At 44.4% G+C, this 18965-nt stretch overlaps 1 protein-coding gene across 10 annotated transcripts in view; it reads right to left on the minus strand.

Annotated features, from left to right (window-relative positions):
• Positions 1-2946: 2946 nt before the first annotated feature.
• The window catches only part of MICU1 (mitochondrial calcium uptake 1), a 417233-nt gene continuing 401214 nt past the window's right edge, over positions 2947-18965 (minus strand). For 9 of the 10 annotated variants that reach the window (XM_049646197.1, XM_049646196.1, XM_049646200.1 and 6 more), the window contains 2 exons: positions 8575-8664; positions 2947-3959 (listed from right to left, as the gene is read on the minus strand). In XM_049646197.1, coding sequence (XP_049502154.1) covers positions 3799-3959; positions 8575-8664 — 251 coding nt within the window. In that variant the 3' untranslated portion in view covers positions 2947-3798. Of the gene's footprint in view, positions 3960-6607; positions 6662-8574; positions 8665-18965 lie in introns of all 10 variants that reach the window. The other variant, XM_049646198.1, reaches the window with a different exon arrangement.

The following is an 18965-nucleotide window of genomic DNA, read 5'->3' on the forward strand; positions in this document are numbered from 1 at the left end:
TTTGGAACCATGTGAATGGTGGTGCCTGGCACATAGCAGGTGAGCAGCAAAGAGTTGTGGAATGAATAGAGCAGCTCACACCCTCTCATTTGCTGGTAAAAATTCCCATTCTGAACCACAGAGAACAATCCACAAGCATCGCTCCTTTTCTCTTCTCAATTATAATCATATCCATAGTGTCTCTCTTCATGGTTAGGGTCAATCTCTGGCTGTTCATTCCACCCTGCTCCATGCCATCCAGGTTCCTGGGAGGCCTCGTTTCAGGAGTAGGGCTGGAGCTAGGCTGGACTCAAGCTGCCTCCCCTTACCTGCTCCACACCAGAATCCCTGTGCTGAGCCTTCTTGCCAGCAGGTGGCACTTGAAGCCTGAAAGCTGAACTCTTGACTCTTCCTCCTTCCCTTTCTGAGCGTCTTGAGGGCACATAACCTGGCTTGGGCTGTGCTCAGGCTTGGAGAGGATGCTCCAGTTGGGGGACCTGGCTCCTGGCTCCTATGCTGCTGTCCCTTCTTCCCTGTCTGGTAGCAGCTGTTGCCTGGATTTCTTTTGTCTTAGACTCCCATTCAGTTCAAGTGCGTATACTCCAACCAGAGCTAAAATTGGGTGGGGTATTAAAAGCTATGAATATGATTTTTGAAGAGCATGCATGTTCTTAAGCCCATTTTCCTTAGTAACCTTGTCTCTCCACATTCTTTCTGCTTGTCCTCATGGATGATGCTGAGCTTAGGGTCACAAGGAAGCCCAGTAGCCTGGGTCCTCTCTACCTTTCTTTCCCTCCCTGAAGCCTAAGGGCTAGAACTAGAGAGTTCTTTTTGTGTCTTAAAGAATTAGAGAACAGCAGCAAACATAGAGAATGGCTGTGGGTATGTGAGAGGAATTTACTGAGGCACTGCTCATATCACTTTTACATTGTCCACGAGCTATTTATTTTAAATGTCTATTTATTTTTGACAGAGAGAGAGTGGGGGAGGGGCAGGGAGTGAGGGGGACTAAGGATCCGAAGCAGAGTCCAGGCTCTGAGCTGTCAGCACAGAAGCTGACGCGGGGCTCGAACTCACGAACTATGAGATCATGACCTAAGCCGAAGTCAGATGCTCAACTGACTGAGCCACTCAGGTGCCCCTATATTTTTTAATACTTTTATTTTTGAGAGAGTTTGAGCAGGGGAGGGACAGAGAGAGAGGGGGACAGAGGATCTCATGCAGGTTCTGTGCTAATAGCAGAGAGCCTGATGCAGGGCTCGAACTCACAAACCGTGAGATCATAACCTGAGCTGAAGTCAGAAGCTCAACCGATTGAGCCACCCAGGTGCCCCCGTCCAAGAGTTATTTTAAAATTAGCTTTTGGTGGTGGACCGTTTCGTTGACCATGTCACTGCTCTGGGTCTGAACTTTGTGGGTGACAGTCTCACAAAGATTACATGGATTACAGCAGTGGTGTTAGGGGTGGGCCAATGATCCTTGGGAGGGGGAGGAGGGACTACTAATCTTGTCTGGAAGAGGGTCCACAAGGGATTCTTAAGTAGGGAACAGCTGGAGTGGAGTCTTGAAGAAAGAGGGGAAGGTTATTCTATTTAGGTAGAAGAAACAATCTGAATAAAAAGAGAAGCACAAATCAGCCTTTTGTATCCCCCAGTGCTTCCAGACTACCCCAAATGCTGCCTACTGAAATCCTCTCACGCCTGCTCACATGCTGCCTTGCTCAAGGACATCCTCCTCCAGGGTAGGGGACCCTGGGCTCTTCTGGGTGACTTAGCTTGTACCTCTCACCTGCACACTTACCTGATTGTGCCAAAGTGTGGCCATCCTGTCTTCTTGAGCACCTGGACCTCCTGTGCTTCCTCAGGCACTTCCAGGAGCTAAAGTTGGAGTTCCATGTACCTGTGATAAGTGGCTGCTCTTGACCTTGGGTTTCAAGATATAGGTAAGATCTTTACCCTCTCCTGCTGTGCTCTGGCTCTCCCGCTTCAGTGAACCCAGGCCAAGCAGCAGATCTCTTCTTGGAGGGGAATGAATGCCCCATAAAGGCTCTGAATGGGACTCCTCTTCCAGGCTGGAGAAACGAGGGTTGCAGAAAAGGTGATTTGGGGGTTCCGGGACAAATTTAAGAAAAGCTTACATTTTGCTGATGCCTCCACCTGGGTACCAGGTATACATATCCCAAGAAAGGAAAGAGTGGAAGGTAGATGAGGTGGGTGAGTGGCAAGCTCCTTTGAGAGAGAATCTAACCTGCTCCCAGAAAGGATGTTGGAAATGAACTTGTTACATTGCTCTAGAGGAAACACTGGGGTTGGTACTGCCCTTGTGGAGCCACAGGTGCAGACCCAGGCCTCTGCTCTTATTTGGCCGATAAACACTCCCTAGCAGCTTCCAGGCCTCACAGGAAGCACTGGGTTTTTGGTGTGGTTGTTTTATTGCATTAGACTCGAGACACTCTGATGCCAGGGAGCATTACCTGAAGGTTCTGGAGGAGAACTGAAGGAGAGGCTTTTGGGACCTGGAAGAAAACTTAGAGCCCATTATGCTCAACCTGGTCATTTTACAGTTGAGGAACCCGATGGAAAATTACTTGCTTGTTCAAGGCCACACCGAGTTAGTGAGAGCTGAGTCCATATAAAACACTGGTTGCTGTGGCTCTTAAATTTAGATCCACCACACCGGATGATTTCTCATATACTCCTCCACCCATCTTAGTTCCTAATCGTGGGGTAGGAGAGATCAAGGACTATGTACCTGGCCCAAGATGAAATGACATCCAAACTGTGCAGGCACAATGCCATCATTAACCTCCAAATGCCCTCACTTTTTGTTTGTGCCTAAAGTTGCCTTTCAACAGGAAGAACCAGACTGTGGTAGAAAGAAAACAGGTCCGCTGCTAGCAGGGTCTAAACCCAGTGGAGAAATGAAATGAAAAGCACCCCAGAGGATCCTAAAATAAAAGAGACAAGAGCCTTTGTGGGGGGAGTTTATTGCAAACTGTTATAATTAAAGTGATATTTTACAAGTGTTTAAGACAGAGGGCAGACAGGCTCTGAGCCAGGCCTCGGCTTTAGAGGCACATTCCTGGAGGGGAAATGGCACTTGCAGGGAACATGAACTCAATCACTACTGCTCATTAGGCACGGAGTCATGGTGGAGTCCTCTTAGGAAGCCTGGGAGGAAAAGACAGGAGTGGAGAGCCATGAAGCAGCTACTTTAAATTCCAAATCTTGCTGCATTCCCACCGTGCACATCACCTTCTCGGAGCAGGCCTCAGAGCCACCCTGGGGACCGACATGGATCCTTCCTCTGGCTCAGGCTTCCCACCAGCTCAGGATGCCCGGCTCTTCCTCCTGACCATTCATCTCAGACTTCCTTTTGCCTTTCAGAGGTCTTCCCAACTTGTGGCTTAAGAATACCAGCAGGAGGAAAAGCCGGAATGTTCTTAATGTGAATCCACAGCAAGAATGACTCGAGAACTGGGTGTTTCCCAGGGTTGGCAGGTACATGGATGGTTCCCTGCATTCTCTATCCGTAGGGTGGCCTGAATGCATGGTGCTGATGAAGGTGCCAAAAGTCTGAACTTTGAGGACTTGTTCAGGTTTTTGAGAACCTAGGTGGATAATCAATGGGCAGAATCAGAGCCGAGCAGAGATGCTGGGACGGGAAGGGTGGAGAGGAAAGACTGGTTGAATCCCGAGATCATTCCCAGGAGGAAGGGAGCACTACTTCCAGAAGCAGCAGCAGGAAGGATTGTGCCAAGGCTCTGCTCAAGGGGCCAGGGTGACTTGGGTGGAGGAGGAGGCCCCCTTGCAGTTTTGGTTACTGTTTTGGCAAAGCAAAGTCCCAGGCAGTTTCTTGTGCACATTTCCACATGGCCTGCATGAGGCGGGTGAAGCCCATGTCTTTGGGCTTCTCTAGTCCTCTCATCAGCCGCTGCTTCATGATGGAAACAAATTCCTTATTGCTCAGCTCCCCATTGCCTAGAGGAAGAGGCAAACACAACAGAGATAAGTGGAGGCCTTGGAACAAAGACACTGAGAAAATTCCATTGTTCACACCATGTGCAATCTCACAGCTAAATTCAATTCTTTTGGCTTAAGATGAACGGTTTGCTCCTTCCTTGATGTTTCTGGTTACAACTCAGTGACAGTTTAGTGTAGTGTGACAAAAGTTGAGTGAGAATATATTATAGGTCAGGTTCTATGCTAGGAGTTGAGAATAAAGACATAAGTAAGACTTTGTTCCTTGAAATACTCCCAGGTTGTGGGAGAGACCAATACATTATTTCAACACTATGGTAAGTGCCATAACAGGGTAGACAGAAGATGCTATGGGGGCACAGAGGAAGACATGGAACCCAGGCTGGAGGTGGTGCAAGAACAGAGCACAAAAGACCTTCTGGAGGTGACTCCTATCCTTTGAATCCCAAAGGACGAGCAGGAATTGGCCAAGTAAAGGGGAGTGCGGTGGGGGAGGCACTCTAGGTAGTGGTATTCACATAAGCAAAGGCTCAGGCAGGGAGCAACATGGCTGCTGAACTACAAGTAGTTAGGAATTGTTGGACACGGGGGTGGGGACGAGTAAGCAGAAGAGGCAGGCAGGACAGAGGTCCCCAAAGGTCTTGTATTTTCATGAAAGGGTTTGTGCTTCATCTTCTAGGTGGTGGAGACCCAGGAAAGGACTGGAAGTAGGTAAGTGAGATGGAGTTAGATTTCCACTGTGGCTAGATCTCCCTGGCTGGCTATGTGGGGATGGGACTGAAGAGAGGCACAATTGGAGTACAGGAGTCAGTCAGGAAGACTGTTGTCTAGGTGAGAGATGATGACGGAGGGTTTTCATGGCAAAAACCAAAGTCAAAATCTGGCTTTGGGGTAAGCCCATTTTCTCATGGCCTCCCATTCTACCTTCTTCAGTGGCAGACTCTCGGTTCTGGAAAGGAACTTGGAGAACATCTGGTTTAACCAAAGGTCAATCTCTTCAGCCACACAGAACAGTAACCACTTCAATAGTGGAGGACAGTTACCCTTTGGCTACATGCCCAGGGGTAAATGTCTCCTGATGAAAAGAATGGCCCATTACTGGCAGTGGTAAGACAACAGGAAACCAGCAAATGGACTTTTACTAATGATCAGTCTGGGAAGAGAGTGGAAAGTAAGAATACATGGTTTACTTCTATAGAGAGAACCTGAAAACCTAAACTGGCTCATGTTTTCTGGCTGAAGAGAGTATGGACAGCCTCAGTGATACCTCACAGCAGGATCAAACAAATAAGCAAACCCAGGGAGACGTAATCTATGGTATTCCAAGTCAGGAAAGTGATTGCCCTTGGGAGAGGAAGTGACTGGAAGGCAGCACCAGGGGGCCCTGTGGTCCCGCTAATGTGCTGTTTCTGGGTAATACTGGTTACACAAGTGTGTTCAGTTTTTTTTTAATTTAGCAAGTTGTATACTTATGATATTTGTACTTTTCAGTATGTATTTTATACTTCAATATAAAGAGTTAACAAGTAGCCTGGCTGGCTGAAAAGTAATCAATAATATGGTTTATTAAGAATGTAATTAAAAAAATTATTGAAAAAAAAAGAATGTAATTAAGGGGCACCTGGGTGGCTCAGTCAGTTAAGTATTTGACTCTTGGTTTCATCTCAGGCCATGATCTCGCAGTTTGTGAGTTCAAGCCCTGAGTCGGGCTCTGTGCTGACAGATCGGAACCTGCTTGGGATTCTCTCTCTGCCCCTTCCCTGCTTGTTGTGCTCTCTCTTCTCTCTCTCTCTCTCATTCATAAATAAATAAACAAACAAACAAACAAATAAACTTAAAATAAAATAAAGAATGTAATTAAAAGAACAAAAAGGTCTAAATAAGATTATTAATATTTTTATAATAAAAAGCTTATGACAAAAAAAAAAAATGTGATGCCATTTAGACTACTGTGGGATTTGCTTCCTGCTTCGCCTAAGGCCACAGCTGATCAATTTGAATGGCTCCTGTTACTTTGGAAGCAGGTATATGACTGAATGTCATCTGTGCACATGTGTGATCTGTGAGTGCAACTCTGAATTCTGTGGTGAACAAATCTGAGAATTCAATGTCCTTTAGCATTTTGACCTAAGCTCTAGGACTGAGAGAGAACAGTGCCTTTTAAATTTAATAGATACTTCCTTTTTCTGCAGATTAATAAGCCCCAGAGATGTAAATGATTTTCTAAGGGTGATTCAAGTAGATACTGACAGTAGATTAAGAAAATAAGCCCCAGAGATGTTAAACGATTTTCTAAAGGTGATGCAAGTAGACATCGACAGAACCTCCTTCTGAAAGGCTGGAAAATAAAATTTCATTTCCCAGGCCTTCCTAGGAGAACAGGGAAACTGTGAGGCTGGTTGCCTTTTTCCCATATTTACTTCACAGATCAGCTCTCTGGCTTCAAAAATTATAAAATGACATGTTTTTGGGAAAAAATTCAAACCACCTAAAAGTGATAAGAGTAAAAACAAAATCTGAGGAAAGTTAACCTCTTTAGAGCAGTGCTATCCATTAGAACGGTCCCTGATGAGAAACGTTTAAATAGTCACACTTAACTAGTGGTATCATATTGGACATGGCAGCACTAGAGGATAACCCACGCCTACCTGAAGGTGAGGCCATCTTCTTGTCCTAACCCTGGAGTTTTCTTTGACTCAGACCTAGGTTGTGGGTGCAGATGGGAGGTTTAAATAACTCAAGTTCAGCTTAATAACTTCAGTAACTTAAGTTAATGAACACCTGTTATGTGCAAAGTACTTACTTGAGGTCCTAGGGAGGGGTTCAAAGGTGAACAGGGGACTTGTAACTACCCTTAAAAAGTTCACAGTTTATAGCAGCATTATCTACAATAGCCAAATATGGAAGCAGCCCGAGTGTCCATCGCCTGATGAATGGATAAAGAAGATGTAGTGTGTGTGTGTGTGTACACACACACACACACACTGGAATATTATTCAGCCTTAAAAAAGAATGGAATCTTGCCATTTGCAACAACATGGATGGAGCTAGTGAGTATGATGCTAAATGAAATTAGTTAGTCAGAGAAAGACAAATGCCACATGATTTTACTCATATGTAGAACTTAAGAAACAAAACAAACAAGCAAAGGGAAAAAAATATACATATACAGAGAGAGACAAGCAAGAAACAGACTCTTAATTATAGAGAACAAACTTGTGGTTACCAGAGAGGAGGGGGTGGAGGGACGGGTGGAATAGGTGATGGGGATTAAGGAGGGCACTTGTGATGAGCACTGGGCGGTGTACGGAGGTGTTGAATCACTACATTGTACACCTGGAACTCATAATGCACTGTATGTTAACTCACTGGAATTAAGATAAAAACTTTTAAAAAAGCTCACAATTTAATAGGGAAGTTAGGTCACATATGCAGAAATAGAGTGTAACATGCAGTAATGACAACAAATTGAAACAAGGAACGAAAACGCCGGAGTGATTCATTATGCTGGGACCAGAACAAAGGTTCACAGAGGCGGGGACTTCTGACCTGGTTCCTGGATTCCATTAGCCTCGCTTCCTAGAGGGAGATGAATAATGAACCCTGGCTGTGAAACAAACAGTGGACGTCCTATAGGACAGAGGGAGGCAGCACCGGTTTGATTCAAATCCTGGTTATGCTATCTACTACCACCTATGTGATCCTGGGAAAATTACCTCACCTCTCGAGTCTCAGCTTCCTTATCTGGAAAATGTGGTGAATAAGTCTTCCTATGTCAGAGGATTGCACGAGCAGCTTAGCACAATGCCTGGCTCTTAGTAAGCACTGAAAGAAAGTGTAAGCCTCTATTGTGAATATTAGTAGTAGTATTGTGTCAGGCGCAACAGCTGAGAAATGAGTCTAGAGCAGAACCAGGATCTTTGAACCGGGCTAAACTACGGAGTGGTCACAGACACAGCAGACCGCTGCGAGCTGGATGGCCAGCATGGAATGTGAGTGACTGAAATGTGCCTTGGAGAGATCAATACCACCTTCTTTTCTTTCTTTTCTTTTTTTAATATTTATTTATTGAGAGACAGAGTGTGTGCACAAGTGTGCATGTGAGTTGGGGCGGGGCACAGAGAAGGGGAGAGAGGATCTGAAGCGGACTCCACGCTGACAGTAGACAGCCCAATGCGGGGCTCCAACCAACCACGAGATCATGACCTGAGCCAAAGTTGGATGCTCAACTGACTGAGCCACCCAGACACCTGGCACCACCTTCTTTCTAGACACATTCAGATAACTGCGAATCGTGTGCTCCTAATCTACTAAGCAGCAAAGTTGGGTCCAATATTTTTGTTTCCATTTTTAAGATCTTTGTGGTCATAAATTAACTTCAGCCCACAGGCAAACTGGAATTATAAGAAGAAATGGAAAACACAAACCAGGACCTGGGGTTACGTTTCTCAATGTCATGAGGCTGAGGGCCGAGCTGTTGCTGTGAGAAAGGGGTAAGTTGAAGAGGTCGGTATTAGTACCCTGGGGCTGTCTGCTAGGCTCCGTTATAAACAGTGTCTACAGCAAGGGCAGGCAGGCTCAGTTTTCCTGCCTGGCTTCAGAGGGCGCCACTCACCATCGCAGTCAAAGAGTGCAAACACCACATCACACACGTGGTCTGAGAGTTCCACTTTAGCCACTGTCCTGGCCACCTGCTGCATGGTCACTGAAAGAAGAAAGAAAGGTGCTGAATTAGCACAACAGAAGGACTTTTGTTTTGCTTTCTCTGGGGAGACAGAAGTACTCAGTCTGGGAGGATAGAAGTACTCGGTCATAATAAAAAGTTCTCAACTATATTTAAGTCATATTTAAGAAAATGATAATTCGGTTTTTAGCCCCAAACCCCCTTTCCTTTTCAGCTCAGGGTCCTTTCTTTTCTACTGCTGCTACATTTTAGGAGGTATATATAGTTAAGTAAGAATGCCTGATATTAAGTTCATAGAGACAGAAAGTGGATTAGGGGTTACCAGGGCTGGGGGCAGGGGGAGCAGGAAGTTAGTGGTCAGCGGGTACAGGTTTTCTGTTTGGGGTGATGGAAAAGTTTTGGAAATAGTGGTGATGATTGTACAACAGTATGAATGTAATTAATGCCAGTGACTTGTACACTTAAAAATGGCTTACTTGGCATCTTTTATGTTAATATATATTTTGCCACAGTGAAAATTTATTTTTATTTTTTAATTTTTTTAAATGTTTATTTTTCAGAGAGAGAAACAGAGTGTGAGCCTGGGAGGGGCAGAGAGAGAGAGAGAGAAACACAGAATCAGAAGAAGACTCCAGGCTCTGAGCTGTCAGCATGGAGCCCGACACGGGGCTTGAACCCATGAACTGCGAGATCATGACCTGAGCAAAGTTGGATGCTTCACCGACTGAGCCACTCAGGTGCCCCCACCACAGTAAAAATTTAAAAGGTGAAAATCTACATGATATTTAAGGATGGGATTCTAATGGTCTAGAGCATGCACTGGTGGCTTTCCTAATAAATTATTACCGTAAGAGTGCCTTGAAAAAAACCAAAGAATGCCTGAAATTACAATAGTATCCTTCTTGGCATTTCCTGCTGGCAGGAAAGAATCTGATGATAAAAAGTCAGGGGAATAAGCAGGCAGCAAAACAATGGGAGGTGGGGAATAAGGAGGCTTGTGTCCGTACACTAAGGCTTCATCCTTTGGTTACTGATTGACAGCTAAGTACCTGCACGGATGAGCTCCTGGCCCCTCCTCCCTCCAGGCTTTCCACTGGCCACTTTGCCTTTGCCAACTGTGCCCTCAGGATAACAGTGGCCCCTATCTCCCTAGTTCAGCCTTTTTTGTTTTTCTTCTTCCAGACCTCAGCAGAAAATCTCTTCTCTCTTGCCCTTTTCTCTTTTTCTGACACATTTACTGTTAAACACTGGCTATCGTGTGGGGTTCTCATGAAAAACAAGCCAGGAAGGGCTAGGCCATTTCCACTGCCTTTTTCTCCCATCTGTCCTCAAACCTGATCGAGTGGCATGGATATACACTGCTATTGCTTACAGACATACCCTTTTTTCCCTTTTTCCAGACACACTCTTAAGTGAGGTAAACCCTGGAGGAAAGAAAAGGATTTTTACTTATCAATCACTTAGCAATGAAGTGTTCCCTCTAAACGTCAGATTAGATTGATCCAGAAGCAGTGTGAACTTGAACTAGAGTCAGTGTGCCTTCTCTGCGGATTTCATTCCTGTAACTTCAGTTCTTTCCTGTAATTTTCTTCTGCATTTGACCTTTCACTTCTCCTCTGTCACCTCCATGTCAGGAGGTATATGCCAAGGTCAGCAGACACAAATACCAGAGCAATGCGGAGGTGCAAGGGGATGTGGTAGGAAAACTGTGCTTGGAGTCACAAGACCTGAGCTCTGGTCCCGGCTCTTCCTCCACCACCTTGCTGTGTGACCCTGATGAAGTCACCTGATCTCTTTATTTTGTTTTTTAAGTTTATTTATTTTGAGAGCGAGTGTGGGGGAGGGACAGAGAGGGAGGGTCAGAGACAGAGGGAGGGAGAGAGAATCCCAAGCAGGCTCCACACTGTCAGCACAGAGCCCGATGCGGGGCTTGAACTCACAAACCGTGAGATCATGACCTGAGCCAAAATCTAGAGTTGGATGCTTAACCTACTGAGCCACCCAGGCACCCCTGCCTGATCTCTTTAGATTGAATTTTTTTATATTCTTATGAAGGGATGCCACAAGATAACGGCTGAGGTGAGTTAGTAGCACAAAGAACAGTTTATTGGTGTTTTCTAGAATCTGAGGGTGAGGATGGGGGTGGAGGGATACAGATAGCTGAGGATCTGTGTGGCGGAGGCTAGAACAAAGCTGTAGGCGACGCCTTGGTGTTCAAAGCCTCTGGCTTGAGGGGGACGGCTGCCCAGGAGGGCGGGAAGAGCCAGCTTTCTCATCTTGCACCAGGATGTGAGTTAGGGTGAAGGAGGAACAAATGTCCCTTGGAACTGAAAGACTGAAGCAGAAGCTATTTCAGTGGAGGTTCGTGAGATGTGGTTTAACTGCTCAAGGAGGAGGTGGAAACTCTGCACGACTGAAGAACTTCTAGGCTTTAAAAAAAACTCCGCCTTGTGGGTCTAGACACTTGATTTTCCCTGCTGACCCAGGAAGAATCGATTCCCGCTAACTAAACTGCCCAGGGAAGGAACAGAAATCAGCAGGCCAATTTACCACGAGAATAGTAACTGTTAAGAGAACTAAAATGATAACAGCTGGTTATTATGCTTGTCAGTTGGAAAATCTATGAAGGAAACTCAATTCACCTCAGAAGATTGCCCAGTGGAAACAGAATCAGATCAGAAGAAACTGGATGCTCTCAAATTGTGCCTGAGAATTACCTTTTGCAGTATGTTCTGAGAAATGTATTCTAAGAAATGGATCAAAACCTGTTTAGTATTAGATAAACAGGAGCACTTGCTTATTAACCATTCCTTTTCCTGCATTTCACATCAATCCCACACTTCCATCATCACTGATGACTAGCCTCTTTTTCTCTTTCCCAGTTCCTTCCATTCTCTCAGGGCAGAGTGCCTAATGTTGAGTCCTCTTGATATTCACGTGCCCATCCTTCTCCCCATGAAGACAGGCCTTTTCCTCTAAATAAGCCATTAACTAAAATAATAATATCCAAGGATGTCAGTGAGAACTCTTGACAATTTTTAGTGAAAAACTCATTAAAGAGGTACTAAGTGGTTGTATGTAGAATAGGGGCATTGGGAGGCCATCAGCAGGAATGCCTCATTCCAAATGCCATCTCTTGACAGAACAGTTAGAGATTACATTCCATCTCACTTGGAGAGGGCTCTGACACCATTTGTCCTATAGGGGGGAAAAACCAGGGCTGCTGAGTCATTGTAACTCAAACCACTGGGATGCTAGCAGCCAGCAAACCACCTAGCTGGGGTGCCCTTTCCCCATCCAAGACCCTCAGGTCCCAAGGGTGTGAATCAGAGCAGTGGAGGAAACAAATATTTGACTAGCTGGTGAACGGTCAAACTGAGAGCTCTTGGGACAAGCAGGGTGACAGCAGATTACAAGCCATGTGCTTGACGGCTGGTCCTGAGAGTTGGCTTATTCATATTTGCTTCCACATCCCCGAACCAGGAAGTCATAATTAAATCACAGCAAGCAGAACATCTCCCCACCCCCAGCGCCCCGCCCAGGTCTGACCGCCCCATGTAGACCAGGTATTGGTACTGGAATCTGGGTCTCTCTCGTGTGATGATGCTAATTGATTGATGGCTGGGATTCTAGTTTCTAATCTGAAAGATGTCTACATGGAACATGAACTCACCCTGGAGAAGGTCTATGTTTCCAAATGTGGAACAAGTGTGGCCCGGCTGCCTGAACAGCAGATGGACTTGAGATTGGGTGATTTCTACTAGGTTGGGATAGGGCAGAAGTGGGCTCAACTGGCTCTCAAAAACGGGGTATCCTTCAGCCTTTTGGAAAGTCCAGGCAGAATCCGAGTTGTGCCAGGTCCCCAGTTTACTCTCTGGTATGGTCCATAACTGGACAATTCAACAGTAGAAAGAACATATGCTGAGTCTGTGTGACTATAACGTCAGAAGCTACATTACATAAAATTATTTACCACAACAGTCAAACAGAAGAAGGGAGAGTTCTGGAGGGATAAGGGCCCAGCTACCCACTTGGAATCAGATAATCGTAGAACTGGAGGAAGCCTCAGAGAAAAGTGTGAAATCTAGAGAAGTTAAAAACCCGCCCAGGGTCACACAGCTAGCTGGCAGCAGAACTAGGTCTAGAATCTAGGTCTCTTGACTTACAGCCCGATGATATTTTCCCTATACACACTGGGTCTACTTGAACCCTTATGTGGACAATACTAGTTCCCCCATGAACGTGTCACCCTAACGAACAGAGACAACTCAGATGAAAGAAATGCTGAACTGGTGAGTGCTCAGTCCTAGCGGGTGGGGGTGAATAACTGAATAGCTGGGGGGTGTGAGGAGTCAGCATTATAGTTTGATCACGGCTCTGATTGCCCTACATGTTGGAAGACATGAGCATTCCCTTGGAACTTACACTGACGATTTCAGGGACAACTTAAAAGGTTTATTAAACTGCAACCCAACGAAAAACATGTACAACAGAGGCGGCCCTGGGAGTTCTTCCCCACGGTCGCCTCTAATGCACAGATACAGCTATGAAGCGCGTGACCCAGTTAGGAGCTGCCTGTCTCTTCCTAATTGCAAAGGTGTTTGGAAAGGTGATACGCCAAGTTGGGCTGACAGTCTCTAGCTGTGTGGCCATGTGATTATTCCTGCCTTCCTGGACTGCAGCAGAGAAAATGAAACGCTGGCTTGCGACTGCCAAGGTTAAGTGAGGGGAGGAGACATTTCTGCTTCAGCCCTGGAAAGGATGATGATACAGATGCCTTAGTTTCTTAAGTCAGTCCCTAGATGGCTTTGGGGTTGGGGGTGGCGATAGGGGGAAGGGTTTTCCCTTAAAGACACTTGTCCTTTATTTTGTATCTTCTTCCAAGATAACTTTGGCTAATACAACATACACATTTCAACCTGATTCTGGAGGGCAGGGGAGGCGGGAAGGACAGCATTCAAGGGAACTAGCAATTTAAGGAGCCAAGAGCAATGCGGCACACTAATAATGACCATGGTAACAGTTCCCTGTCCTGCATGGTGCTCTGAAGCTGCAGGCAGGCTGACCCCCTCTGCGTGCTCAGGTCGCCCAGTCGCCAGAGGTGCTGCTGGTGGTCTTGGCTCCTGAATACGAGCACATAACACAGAGAAAGCCCACAGTCAGGTTTTCTGAACCTCAGAGCATCAGCCCAGACGACTGCTTCAATGGGCTTACATGCTTAATCTAGTACCAACTGCTTTACAGTAAGGTTTATTGCCATTACCCATTATTGTATCTGGCTTCGTCAAAAATCCTCATCATATTTTGTCCACAAAAGGCAAGCATTTCTACCAGCACCGTTAGGTAGGGATTTCAGCTGACACACCCAGTTTAGTAGTGGAGACCGTATATATCATTAAGATTGAGAAGTGAATAGGAAAAATATCAGACATATTGATAGACACATGGATTACAGTCGAATAGTGTATATTTGGGAGGAGGTACATTTTTAATTCTAAAGGATTAAAGAGACGACTCTCCAGACTTGTGCACGTGTGGCAGGGGGTGATGTGGGGTGGGAAGGTGGGGAAGTCAGTCTGAATAAAGTACTGAAAGCATGAAGGGATGCTAACACCTGACTAGGGAGCTAGAACAGAAAGCATAGAGGGTGGTGAGAACATCACGACAGATTTTACAGAGGGCGAGTCAAGGCTGTTTGCAAGGAAACCTGTATAACCAAAGCCAGTTCTTATTTGGAGACCAATTTCCCATATTCACTTGCTTTTGCCTCTTTGACTCTTTAAAGTTTCATTCTTTCTATTTGAAAAAGTCACTTTTCATTAGGTAATACATTTACCTAGCTGTCCAGAGGCAACCAATATCTTTAGTTTTCCCAGAAATATGGATATAAAATCAAATATTCATTTTTAATTTCTTCCTCCCAAAACGGTAGTATACTAAATATATGGTTTTGCTTTTCTCGTTTAACAACGTATCTTAGAAAGAATTCCATACCAGTACAGACACAGTTTCTTTTTTAACAGCTGCACAGTACTCTACCGAGGGGATACATCGTTCATTTAACCAGTGCCTAATTTATCCTAACCTCCATCTTGAGGTGGAGGCACCTTTTATTCCCCTTCCGCTTACAAAGTTACTTCCTTGGTGGACCATAGTCATCAGCTTCAACAGAGTCTGGATCTCTGATAGCTAAAGACAGAGCAACTGATATATTTAAAATTCGGCTTGCTGAGGGGCGCGTGAGTGGCTAAGTCGGGTAAGCGTTCAACTGCGGCTCAGGTCATGATCTCACGGTTCGTGAGTTCGAGCCCCGTGTTGGGCTCTGTGCTGACAGCTCGGAGCCTGGAGCCTGCTTCGGATTCGGTGTCTCCCTCTTTCTCTGCCCCTCCCCCACTCACCCTCTGTCTCTCTCTCTCTCTCTCTCTCTCAAAGATGAATAAACATTAAAAAATATTTTTTTTTTAAATTTGGCTTGCTGAAATTATATAAAAGGCGAAATACTGTCCACCTTTACAAGTGCTTTATGAAAGCTTCAGAGGCTTCTAAGGGCAGCAACCCTTGAAGTCCCCCCAAAAGCAGGGCTTGCAATAATACTAGTCTCTATACTTCCTTAGTTGGTGGAATTTCTTTCTGATTCTTTTCCCAGTGGGATGGAATGTTGGCCCATTTTGTCCTTACTCATCTATTTATGTGGATTTGGGGCAGTTTATCCTATCCCCACACTCTTCTTTCTCCCACTGGTAATCATGAATCCCCAGAGCAGTGCTCTTCCTCCTTGGGGCACTTATATAATTTTACTAAATCACAATATATTCAAAGTAATGTAGTTAAGTCAGAATCAATCTTTAGAATTGCTAAGTGACTTTAAATTTGGGAAGATAAATGAGGTCTCTGCAGAGAAACTGCCTCATAAAGCAAATATTTCTTTCAGAACTTGAGCTTCCTTGCCTTTATCATGAATAATTTTAAACACTGATGACTTTGTCTTAAATGAATGGAATCCTGGCCAACATTCCTCTTCACATATAAATGTTTTTCACAAAATGCAATGATGAGCTGAAGCGCAGGGCTTGCCTCCCACAAACTTTAAGAGAATTTATAAAATAGGAGCTTTTTTCCACATAACCTGTTCCCCACACATCTTTGTGACATTCCTACTCCCGCTTTTATGCTACGCCTGTCTGGGGGATGTTCTCTCATATGGTTTGCTGTGAACTTTTCCCTATTTCCAGTTTCACATATAAGCACTGAGTCTCCTCCAAAATTCTCTAGGTTTCTCCAGCAGTGGGTGCCATGTACCAAAGAGAACAACGGTATGAAAGTCAGTGAACCTGAATCTCTGCTCTCAGTTTTGTGTCACACTAGCTGTGATCTGAGCAAGCCATTTCCTTCATGTGTAAATGAAGAGATAACAATAAAGGAAGGATTTATTTATATACTTTTTAAAAGTTTATTTATTTATTTTGAGAGAGAGCATGTGCATGGGGGGGGGGGGTGGAGAGAGACAGAGAGAGAGAGTGGGAGAGAATTCCAGGCAGGCTCTGCACGAGGGTCTTGAACTCATGAACTGAACCATGAGATCGTAACCTGGACTGAAACCAAAAGCCAGACACTTAACCGACTGGGCCACCCAGGTGCCCCCAAAGGAAGGGTTTAAATGATTTCCAAGCTCCCTTCTCACACTAAAATTTTATGGCTGCCATGTTATTTTTTAGATAACATGGCTTAAATCAGTTAAAATGTCCAGATCTTCAGAAGTCTTCAAAGAATGAACGTAAAGGTGTGAATTTCTGGAATTATGGCTGGTGTGGTGGGCAGAATTCTGAGACAGTCCTCAACATGCCCACCGTCTGGTATATATATATCCTCTCTAATCTCCTCTCCTTGAATGAGAGCAGGATCTATAAATATAATGGGATACCACTTGTGGGATTAACTTACTTTATATGGAACAGGTAATGGGATGGTCACTCCCAAGATTACAATTATATGATAAAAGAATGCAATTCAGCACACTGGGGAAAGAGAGTCTCTTGCTGGCTGTGCAGAAGTGAGCTGCCATGTTGTGAGGGGAGGGGGTCACAGGGCAAGGAACTGCAGCGGCCCCCTGAGAGTGATCCCCAGCTGGCAGCCAGCAAGGAAAAGTCCTACAACCGAAAGAAACTGAATTCTGCCAAGAACCTAAAAAAGTGTAGAAGAGGGCCCTGACCGGCAGATGAGAACACAGCCCTTCTGACACCTGTTACACTTGAAACCTTGTTAGGACCCGAGCGGGGAAGCCAGCTGTGCTGTGCCCAGACTCTGACTCATAGAAACTGAGGTAATGAATAGGTGTTGTTTTAAGCTGCTAAATTTGTATTATTTTGTTATGCAGCATGAAAGCGAAGTGGAGAAGGTATTTATGGTTGGGAATGTCCTTCTGAGGTTCCTAGAATCATACTTCATATCCAGCTGTGCTCATTTTAGGGACCTTTTAGAGAACTATCACTCTTCTGCAACTACTATACCAAGTTCCACAAATTAGATCTTTAGATACACTGGCCAAAGTCTAATTAAGTTTTAAATTTCTTAACAAGAAAATAAATTAAAACTGCCACCCTGCTTTTGGGAATTGAACAGCACTGCTCTGATTTCCAATGTGACTGATAATTATGTTAGTTCATTTTCACACAAATTTGGATATAACTTTAGGCTATAACATGTCCATTAAAACATTACTACATTCAGTAAAAAACTGATTTAATTAGAGTGCAAGAATTTCAAATCTGGAAGAACTTTTGGAGATACTTAGTATCACTCTAACCTGAGGGTCAGAGAAGTGACTTGACCGTGGGATCAAGAAAATGAATGACATGGAAGGGTGATACAGTTCTCTATCACTCTCCCCATCACACTAGGCTTTTAATAGAGCATTTCCGCATCCTGTCCAGGATATGACCATTAGAATTAATTCATCTGTTTATTCAACATTAAATGAACATCTACTATATATAAAGAATTGTTCTAGGATCAGAGTAGGACACAAAGATGTGGAAAACAAGGTTCATTGTCCTCAAAATTTTATGGTCTAGCGAAAACTCCCCCTTGAATGCTGAGGACAGTAGAGATGTTAACAGGGGTTAGATATTCCTAGGAAGAGAGAATTTAAGTAAGATTAATGCCTGCTGAAAGCAATGGTCTCAAGAATTTTGGGATGAATGATGAATCTTAGGAGAAGCTAATGACTTATAACTTCTAAACTGATATGAATCTCAAAAGTGACTGAAAAAAGCAGTAGATACTACTACCTAAGAGAACAAAAGTAAGCCCCATGAGTTCCTAGGGTAATCTTTTTTATTTTTTATTTTTTTAAAGTAGATTTATTTTTTAATTTTTAAAAGTTTATTTATTTTGAGAGAGAGAGAGAGGGAGAGAGAGCATGTGCATGTACACGCAAGGGAGGGGCAGAGAGAGAGAGAATCCCAAGCAGGCTCTGTGCTGTCAGTGCAGAGCCCAACGCGGGGCTCCAACTCATGAACTGTGAGACCATTACCCGAGCCAAAATCAAGAGTCAGTCGCTTAACCGACTGAGACACCCAGGTGCCCCCTTTTTCTTTTTTGTTTAATAACTTTTTGCTCAGTTCCGATATTGGGATAGATTGTTTGCAGTCTATAAGCTCCTTAATAAGATAAACAGGCAGAAGAAAGACAATATCTAGGGGTTGAAAACCAGAACAGGCATCCAGGTACAGTTGTACTTTCAATCTGGTATACTAATACAGTATTGTCTCATTAATTGTCACAATAGCCCCAAAGTGATATTCTATTATCACCATTCTACAGATGAGGAAACTGAGGCTTTGAGAACTTAAGTTCAAGGCCACGAAGCTAATGAGTAGCAGGGACTCAGACTCGAGTTCGAGTTTAAAACCAAAATTCATACTTCCAAATTTCATGCATATGCTTAACTGCCAATAAATGCTAGATGTTAGGACAGTGTCTAAAGTGTAACAAAGCATTGCCACACCAATGAGTAGAGGTGGTTATTAGAATCTGAGAGGTCCACATCTGTATATCCTATGTTTCAATGTGGAGAACCAGCCAGTGTAGTATACACACACGTGTCTTCCTCTTCTGTTTTCTTGTTACATGACCTTATTTAAGTGACTTTAGGCTTCTGTGTGTTGGTTTCTTCATGAAGAGTAGTATGGTTAGAAAGGTGAAGAACACCTGTGTCTAGAAGACGTTCCTATGTGGGGTAAGAAGCTAGATTAGACAACGACTCTAAGAGTCTATGTCACTATGAGGGATGCACTACAGATGTCAGAGGATGTCTGCAGAGC

The sequence above is a fragment of the Panthera uncia genome, chromosome D2, assembly GCF_023721935.1.
Source record: "Panthera uncia isolate 11264 chromosome D2, Puncia_PCG_1.0, whole genome shotgun sequence".
In the NCBI taxonomy this organism is placed as follows: Eukaryota; Metazoa; Chordata; class Mammalia; order Carnivora; family Felidae; genus Panthera; species Panthera uncia.